Source organism: Entelurus aequoreus, linkage group LG07 (assembly GCF_033978785.1).
Source record: "Entelurus aequoreus isolate RoL-2023_Sb linkage group LG07, RoL_Eaeq_v1.1, whole genome shotgun sequence".
Taxonomy (NCBI): domain Eukaryota; kingdom Metazoa; phylum Chordata; class Actinopteri; order Syngnathiformes; family Syngnathidae; genus Entelurus; species Entelurus aequoreus.
Window position 1 is genome coordinate 62,680,076 of NC_084737.1, and position 10,000 is coordinate 62,690,075.

At 37.9% G+C, this 10,000-nt stretch overlaps 1 protein-coding gene across 1 annotated transcript in view; it reads left to right on the forward strand.

The window, feature by feature from the left end:
* Positions 1–10,000, forward strand: part of plch2a (phospholipase C, eta 2a) — a 167,974-nt gene that overhangs the window by 72,399 nt on the left and 85,575 nt on the right. Inside the window, exons 9-10 of the mRNA XM_062054175.1 lie at positions 1,518–1,689; positions 8,235–8,342. Coding sequence (XP_061910159.1) covers positions 1,518–1,689; positions 8,235–8,342 — 280 coding nt within the window. The remainder of the gene's footprint in view (positions 1–1,517; positions 1,690–8,234; positions 8,343–10,000) is intronic.

A 10,000-nucleotide genomic window follows, 5' to 3' on the forward strand; every position in this document is an offset into this window, starting at 1 on the left:
TTTACAGAGACTCATCTGACACCAGAGACTCCTCTGCTGGCATCAAGGTCAGAACTGGGAGGAAGTGGAAGGCACAGGAGGCCGTTGACCAGGCAGAAACAAGGCTGAGACATGGCGTCTTAGTAGGTGCTGTGGCAGTCGGACGAGCTGGGCTGGGTAGCAATACAAGACCACGCTACGACAAAGCCCAGGGTCGAGAGAGACGGCTGATGGTGCAGGGAGAGATCCGTGCAGAGGTTGAGGAGGAACGCCGGAGCAAGACAGTGGCCATGCGCCAGCAAGGAGCCTGGAAAAATTGGGACCACGCATCTACCCGGAAGATCACCTGGACAGAACTTTGGAAGTCAGAACCAGCAAGACTCAAGTTCCTGATCCAGTCAGTGTATGATGTCCTCCCAAGTCCATCTAATCTTCATTGCTGGGGGCAAGTAGAAACACCTGAATGTCCACTGTGCAAGGCACGGGGTTCCCTGGAGCACATCCTGAGCTGCTGCCCTAAAGCCCTGGGAGAGGGGAGGTACACATGGCGCCACGACCAGGTGCTGAAGGCAGTAGCAGACACCATTGGCACTAGAATCCAGCAGAGCAAACACCAGCTCCCAGTCAGGCATAACATCTCCTTCGTCAAGGCAGGGGACAAACCACAGGCTGGACGTAAGGCCCCAACCGGACTGCTAGCCACAGCCCGTGACTGGCAGCTTCAGGTGGATCTCGGCAGACAGCTGAAGTTTCCAGAGCGCATAGCAAGGACATCGTTGAGGCCAGACCTTGTCTTAACTTCTGACTCAACGAAGCATGTTGTGCTGCTGGAACTTACAGTCCCCTGGGAAGACCGGATGGAGGAGGCCCATGAGCGAAAGAAGGCCAAATACCTTGAACTGGTCGAGACATGCAGAGAGAGCGGCTGGAGGGCCCGCTGTGAGCCTATAGAAGTGGGCTGCAGGGGCTTTCTAGGGCAATCGGTGCATCGAGCATTCAGACTTCTTGGAATCAGAGGGTTGCTGGAGAGAAAATCCACCAGAAATATCAGTGAGGCTGCTGAGAAAGCCTCAAGGTGGTTGTGGATTAAGAGGGGAGACGGATGGAGTAGTTCGCTGCTTGGACACAAGCCGGGGCCTGATCAGCCCCGGTTGATTTCTAACAGTGTTTGTGATTTTGCACTTTCCCCCCCACTGCTCTAGTTCTGTTAATAAAGTAAACAGCGTCAAAATATTGCATGCACTCAGAGGAGCGTTGCCTTTTTAAAAAGGACTTTCACTCTGGTGAGCTGCAGGAATAGAAGTGAGGACATAGCCACAAATGTGTGGCAGATGGAGACAAAAAGAAACGTCACTGCTGAAGTGCACCCCTGCTACTTGACTGCAAGGCGGTCATTTCCAGCAAGATGCACTTCCTATCATATTTCAACATTCATATCCCTAAACAGGATGATGGATTGCCTCCAAATGTCACAATGTCGTGTGTTTCTTCTCTGGCAGGTCGGCCTCATAACTCTCCTGTGTGTCATTTTCTGCCAGCTACCCGGTCATCCTGTCCATAGAGAACCACTGCAGTGTCCCCCAGCAGAAGAAGATGGCCCAGTACCTCATTGATATTCTCGGGGAGAAACTGGACGTTTCCAACATCAAAGCAGAAGACTCCGGGCAGCTGCCTTCGCCAGAGAACCTGAGGGGAAAGATCCTTGTCAAGGTAAAGTTACGAGTGTCGGTGCACTGTAACCAACTTCAGGACAAATATTGTATTATATATATATATATATATATATATATATATATATATATATATATATATATATATATATATATATATATATATATACACACACACTGTATTTTCCGGTATATAAGCCGTGCCCACTTCGTTTTAGAAACATTTTCACATTTTCCATATATTAGCTGCACCGGACTATAAATCACAGATATATACGTTGTGAAATTAGTTATTTACACAGAAATATTTTGTAATTGTTTATTTAGATACCTTAATTGTTTCCAAACGATGTCTGTAACTCGGCAGTAAAACGGATCATCAAACCAAACAGAAGTCATCGTCATGGACCCACTAGCTGCGCAAGCTAGCTCTCCAATCAGCAAAACAGACTCAATAACTCCACGGTGTGATTTTGGTGAATTTACTGAGGAATTTGTGAAACTGAAACGACACAAAAAGAATGCCTTTGTAAGTTAATAATACTAACATCGACACTTGTAAACGTGTTAGCATATTTGCTAATGCTAACAACACTACATTACGACAGCATGCACAATTATGCATGAAAACATTCCTACATGCATGGGACGGTGTAAGTATGAATTGTGTTAGGTATATTGTTAAACTTACAATTGTACTTGGACTGATATATAAAAAAAAAAGGAATCCTAACGAGTAGAACCGCTATGGACGATTGGAAGACGGAGCAGCACTTGTACTTCCGGATTAAAGATTTAAACAGCAGGAAACACTGTTGTAGTCCAAAAGATGGCGCCATAGCCCAAACAATCACACATCATTTCAGTGTCTTTGCACGTGTTTCACAGAAACTATTTGAATTATGGCAGTCAGCGAAAAAAAATCATAGATTAGCCGCACCGTTTTATAAGCCTCAGGGTTCAATTGTAGGAAAAAAAGTAGCGGCTTATAGTCTCCGATACAAAAGCTGGACATTCAGTTAACATCTAAATGTCCTCCATTATACACACAATTTATTCTATTTTAGTCAAGTCGTTTAAAAAAGGTAAACATGCTAGGCTATAGGCTACTAGCAGCTACACAACAGGTAAGCACACAATAGTACAGTACACAAACTAGAAATGCATAACAATCATTGAACAATATTGCAGTGTAAAACAGCACATTTGTCAATATAAAACAGTTAGTAAATAATTATAGCTGCATATTACTGGCACACACAAAGTCTCCATGGCAGAAGGGTATTATAAACTATCCAGTAATAAACGTGTCTGCATCGTTCAACTTAACTGTGTCATGACCTTGATAAATTGTGGCCACCAGGTGCCCCCCCGATAAAAAAATATTACCGCTCTTTTTCAATTTAAAGACAGAATAAGTCCATTCCAGGCAGTTAATAATAAAAAGGTTAGTGTTTTTCTGTTTGACTCATTTCACTTGATCAAACGTTTTCTAATATTCCACTCTACAAAACAATACAAGTATGTATGATTCCTGCTGATATCACATAAGTTCAATATCTGTATCGGTATGGTTTTAGACGTTAACCAATTGTATCGGTACAATCCCAATTATTGAGTCTTAAAATTCAGATATTTAGCGATTAATCTCACTTTACACTGTTATTTGCACTATTTCAGTTCATTTGTAAATACAACTATATTTAGTAAATAGGGCAGCACGGTGCATGGCCTCACAATACGAAGGTCCTGAGTAGTCTTGGGTTCAATCCCGGGCTCGGGATCTTTCTGTGTGGAGTTTGCATGTCCTCCCCGTGACTGCGTGGGTTCCCTCCGGGTACTCCGGCTTCCTCCCACCTCCAAAGACATGCACCTGGGGATAAGTTGATTGGCAACACTAAATTGGCCCCAGTGTGTGAATGTGAGTGTGAATGTTGTCTGTCCATCTGTGTTGGCCCTGCGATGAGGTGGCGACTTGTCCAGGGTGTACCCCACCTTCCGCCCGATTGTAGCTGAGATAGGCTCCTGCGCCCCCAGCGACCCCAAAGGGAATAAGCGGTAGAAAATGGATGGATGGATTTAGTAAATAAATGTTTTACTCTTTAAATTTGTGCATGAACAATAATTGTTTTCTTATCTTCAGAGCACGTTGTAACTGACTTGGTATTTAATATCAATAAAACTAAGAGATAACAAAGATGTCAATGTTTTAATTGACTCTGTTGAAAATATTGGTTCACATAAATTGAATGAATGACGATTACATTGGATGTGTCTAAAGAGGGAAATAAAAGCATATGTCTTAACTAGAGTGGAAACGATTCCTCAAGTAATTCGATTACAAAATATATTCGAGGAATTTCCAGATGCCTCGAGGCGTCGTTACATTTTTTTTTGTTGGTTTTTGGGTGTTTTTACGACATTTTGCCTCGTTTAGTAATCAAAGCTCACATTTCGCACGGAGTGTTTAGGTATTGCACAGCGTGTTTACGTCAGATCATACGCCATTGCACTGCACAACATCGCTCCTTTAAATATGCTTGAGATAGTAAACTTTTTCACTGACATAACTTGCAATGGCAGATGCCGCAGAAAGCAGTGGACAAGAGCCATAGCAGAACGAGGGAATTAAGAAGCGACAAAAGTTGTCTAAGGTGTGGGAACACTTCACACTAAAATCGAAGGAAAACGCAGACATATGCAAACATTGCAAAGTGTAGCTCGCATACCACAATAGCACAAGTTCGATGCTGCAGCACCTGTCGAGAAAGCATCCGATTGAGGGACGTCCAGAGGCGCGAGGTGAGTCATCTATTATCAAATGTAAACGTTTTAAACGCAAAACTTGTGTTAGTAAAATAAATGTTATTCATTATGATAACCAGGATGTGTTCTTTCACTCCCGCGAAGTCATCAAATGCCGCCAAAAGGTGTTGAAAACTAACAACGCTATCCGAGCTGTCGTGTTCAATTAGCCTTTCATTAGTAACCAAGCAAAAGTAGTCGTGCAAAGTTATTCGGGTTATTCAAGTCATGCAACCACATGCTACATGGATAGCTTGCACTTGCACCCACTATAGTCTCTATAGCATAGGCGCCGATCTACATTATTGCCAGTTGGTGCTCGGACGGGCGGTAACTCTGACGCTACTTTTTTGAGCATGTGCGGTTTTTGCTTAGTGGTGACTCACCACTGGTCGCACATTTCAAATGCAGTATTAAAGGCACTACCTAATCCACTTTTTATGTTTGAAATAATGAAAACTGTTCTTATTGTTTTATTTTTGATACTAAGAATATAGTTTTATTTTAACTTTCTCAGGGAATATTAATTTTGAACTAATTTTATATATACTGTATGTGTTTCCATCTCAAACATGTTATGATGGCAAAATGAACATTGATTACTATTTTGCATGCAAAGAATGCAATGAACTGTATTGCATTCTTAAAATGTAAAACTGTTGTGGTCATTATTAAGTAGTTTGTCTTTTTATATTGTTTATGTATTGTTGGCAGGTTGAAAACAGCTCAGCTGATTTGCGTGGAGAAACCACCATTTAAACGGCACTGTATAATTATCAAAAACGCACGAGAGACAAGAACTTTGTTTATGCGGTCACACCACACAGCACATAGGGCTGTGAGCGCACCTGTTTTTGTTAGCACACACACATTGGCACAATCAACCATGGACAAATTTCAGCTGTGCGTGTCAGCCTTCAATAATGAAAACAGTCGTTTAGGAAATAAAAGACAATTAGGCCAAACGCAATATTTGAAGGCACATCCTAACATGTATAACTAAACCTTAATTAAGCAATATTTCTCCGGCCCGGCTGCACCGAATAATAATATAAATCCATTTAATAAAGTCAAAATACAAATAAGGCAACAAGAGAAGTATCCCACACTTCTCTTTTGTAAAGTAAATTTGTACAGCCGATATGGGCATCTACATCAACAATATGATTTGCCTGAGAAGCTGGACAGGACAAAAAAAAAAAAAATTAAGCAAAGATATGATGTATTCGATTACTCCATTAATCGATCGGGATATTCGATAGAATACTCGATTACTAAAATATTTGATAGCTGCAGCTCTAGTCTTAACCTAGGGTGTTTGTAAAATTGTTTTATTTAATTATTACATAATTATATAATATTATTCTAATAATTTGTATTTAATGAATGCAGCTGAGATAGGCTCCAGCAACCCCGAAAGGGACAAGCGGTAGAAAATGGATGGATGGATGGATAATTTAAATAATGTTTTATTGACTGTGCTGAAAATACTGAGAGAATATTGGTTCACATAAATTGAATAAATTATAATTGCATCGAATGTGTCTAAAGAGGGAAAGAAAAGCATACATCTTAACCAAAAGTGTTTGTAAAATTGCTTTAAATATCTAGTTAATCATTATTACATAATTATTATATAATATAATAATGATTGTAATAATTTGTATTTAATTAATTTAAAAAATGTTTTTATTGCTTGTGCTGAAAATACTGAGAGAATATTGGGTCACATAAATTGAATAAATGATAATTGCATTGGTTATGTCTAAAGAGGAAAAGAAAAACATATGTCTTAACCTAGGGTGTTTGTAAAAGTGTTTTAAACATTTAGTTAATTATTATTACACAATTATTATATTATATAAAAATAATTGTAATTTTCTTTCATTAATTTAAAGAATTGTTTTATTGACTGTGCTGAAAATACTGAGAGAATATTGGTTCACATATATTTAATAAATGCCAATTATATTGGATATGTTTAAAATATATATGTCTAACATATGGTGTTGTAATTGTTTTAATTATTGATTTAAGTATTTATATGTTATTTTACATAATACTTATATAATTATTAATTTAAATAATATTTATTTAATTAATTGAAAAATGTTTTAATGACTGTGCTGAAAATACTGAAAGGATATTGGTTGACATAAATTCGATAAATGCTAATTGCATTGGATATGTCTAAAAAAATATTTTAAATTTATGGTGTTTTAATTGTTTTAATTATTTATTTAATTATTAGTATATTATTTTATGTAATAATTATATTATATAAGTACTAATTTAAGTTATATTTATTTAATGAATTAAAAATGTTTTAATTGACTGCTGAAAATACTGAGAGAATATTGGTTGACATAAATTGAATGAATGCTAATTGCATTGTGTATGTCTAAAAAACATATGTCTAACTTATGGTGTTTTAATTGATTTAAGGATTTATTTAATTATTAGTATATGTTATATAATAATTACATTATATAATTATTAATTTAATTAATTTAAATAAAAAATGTTTTAATCGACTGTGTTGAAATCTTCAAATACTGTGAGATTATTGGTTCACATGAATTGAATTGGATATGTCTAACTTGATTGTTTTTTCACTGAGTAATGCAGTTAGTAATCAAAATGAAGCAGAAATATTATATATAATATAATAAACTTTATAATATAAAGTTTGTGTATGGCACACTTTTGGAAGAGCTTGACGGTAAGCGGTAGGCCTCTGCTGGCCAGATGAAGAAGTGCAGCCATGGACAAACATTTAAGGAGCACTTCAGTAACTTTCATTTTTGCTAGTTTTTTCGGTACATAAAAGATAGTTAAAAATGTTTTCTTCAAAAATACAGCGGGGACAGAGTTATAGAAATTTGAGTCACCTCAAAAACGTTGCGCCATGATTGTACCTTAACCGTCTCGGCTTCAATAAGTCAGTAGCGACACTAAACACTTTCAGTGAGGAAAAGACCTGATATGAACTAAACAAATCTAATATATATTATGACGTGTGTGTGTCAACTGTCTAATGATGAATGAAGAATCCATACAAATAGAAATTTCAAATTCAAAGACAGTACGGCACTTCTACTTCCGGTTCAAAGATTTAAATAGCAGGAAACACTTCTAAGCATTCACCCAGCAGCACCTGAAATGAGCGAACTCGTCCAAAAGCTGGTGTCATAGCACAAACACAAACACACCATTTAAGTGTCTTTGCATTTGTTTAATCGAGACTATTCGCTTCATGGCCGTCAACGAAAAAAAAAACATAAATGTACTGCGTTGTTTTTTAAATAGCAGGGTTCAAAGCATAGGAAAAATGTTGCGGCTTATAGTTTGGAATTTACAGTACTTATTGTTCTAACACACTTCCTTCTACACTTCTTAAACTTTACCAAGCACTTATTTCTTCTTTTGTTTCAAGCTCGCCTAGCGACTAGCATGCCTTCTTGTCTGCTCCTGTTTATCACATGTTTAGCCTCGTCCTCCAGTCCTCCGGTGACAATAATACTTGTGAGAAATGTAATTTATTTGCAGCAATAGAGGTGAAAATTATTAATCTAAGGGAGCGGCTCCACACTGTGTATGAACACACGCCGCTAGCTAGGAGCCCGGAAGACCAAAAAATACATGAAGTATCAGCCTGATGTGTAACGACACCCTCATTACAAATTATTAAAACAATGTAAAATTACATCTATTGAGTGAAAACATAAAGTATCTCATTTGTTTTGTTCATTTAAAGTCACCAATATCTCCATCTTTCAGGGTAAAAAATTGCCGTCAAACATTGACGAGAACGCAGAGGAGGGAGACGTGTCGGACGAGGACAGCGCAGACGAGATGGAGGACGACTGCAAGCTGATGAACGGAGATGTATGTAGTCCATGATGTCCTTTTTTCATTTGATTCTTCTTATTATTATTATTATTTAAAACCCCTGAGTCTTCGCTTCCAAGCCACGTTTTTTCTTTATGTATACGCTATTTTTTTGCCGTCAATGCAATTTAGTTCATAATTTTGTAGCCGATTGAACAACTGAATCGTGCGGAATGCGACTGAAACTAACGCATCTGTAATTTGTTTGTATCTAATCAATGAAATGTGAGACAAGCTAGTTTCAGTACTTTGCCACCACTGTTTGTTTTGGGCTTTTAGACAGGAAACATAAATGCTGCGTCAGCGAAGGCAGAACAATAGCAAGATTAATGACACAGTTAGCATGCATCGTGGGAGTACAATTTTAGGGATGGGTTACCCAATCTGGTACTTATTCATTTAAAATCCAACCAAAAGCAACAAGAGCGGACGTAGCCAAACTCCCTCTTGGTCATTTTGCAGTTTTTAATGCCAACAAAGCAATAGACTCAAAAAAAACTTCTACGTAAGTAAAGTAAGGCTCCACTTTTTCAAAAATGTGCTATCTTGATGCTAATATACATTGTCTTTGCTATTGACATGCAACTGATTAGCGATTCTACATGGCGATTCCAACACCCTTCAAATGTGTTAATGAAAACTACAACTAAGATGCACGTTACAAGTGAACCGCTGGTGTGTAATAAGTACAATACTTACAGTATTAACACTTTTAGGGCACAACAAAAATACTTGATACAAACAAGATTTAACAGGTAATGGTACCATTTTCAATGCCAACAAAGACATTGACTCAGAAAAAGGCTCCAATATAAGTAAAGTAAGGCTCGACTTTTTAAAAAATGCGCTAGCTTGATGCTTATATTCATTGGCTTGGCCAGTGACATGCAACTGATTAGCATTAGCAATTTTACATGGCGATTTCAACATCTCCAAATCTGTTAATGAAAACTAAAAATAAGATGCATGTGACAATCCAACCACTTGTGCGTAATAAGTACAATACTTACAGTATTAACACTTTGTAGGGCGCAATAAAAAACACACCATTAAAGGCCTACTGAAATGATTTTTTTTTATTTAAACGGGGATAGCAGATCTATTCTATGTGTCATACTTGATCATTTCGCGATATTGCCATATTTTTGCTGAAAGGATTTAGTATAGAACAACGACGATAAAGATTGCAACTTTTGGTATCTGATAAAAAAAAGGCTTGCCCCTACCGGAAGTAGCGTGACGTAGTCAGTTGAACATATACGCAAAGTTCCCTATTGTTTACAATGATGGCCGCATGAATTGAGAGAGATTCGGACCGAGAAAGCGACAATTTCCCCATTAATTTGAGCGAGGATGAAAGGTTTGTGGATGAGTAAAGTGCAAGTGAAGGACTAGTGGGGAGTTGAAGCTATTCAGATAGGGAAGATGCTGTGAGAGCCGGGGGTGACCTGATATTCAGCTGGGAATGACTACAACAGTAAATAAACACAAGACATATATATACTCTATTAGCCACAACACAACCAGGCTTATATTTAATATGCCACAAATTAATCCTGCATAAAAACACCTGCGTGTTTGTTACGCTAGCTCCTAGCTCCTCTGCTAGCTCCTAGCTCCATAGAACACGCCAATACAATTCAAACACCTGATCA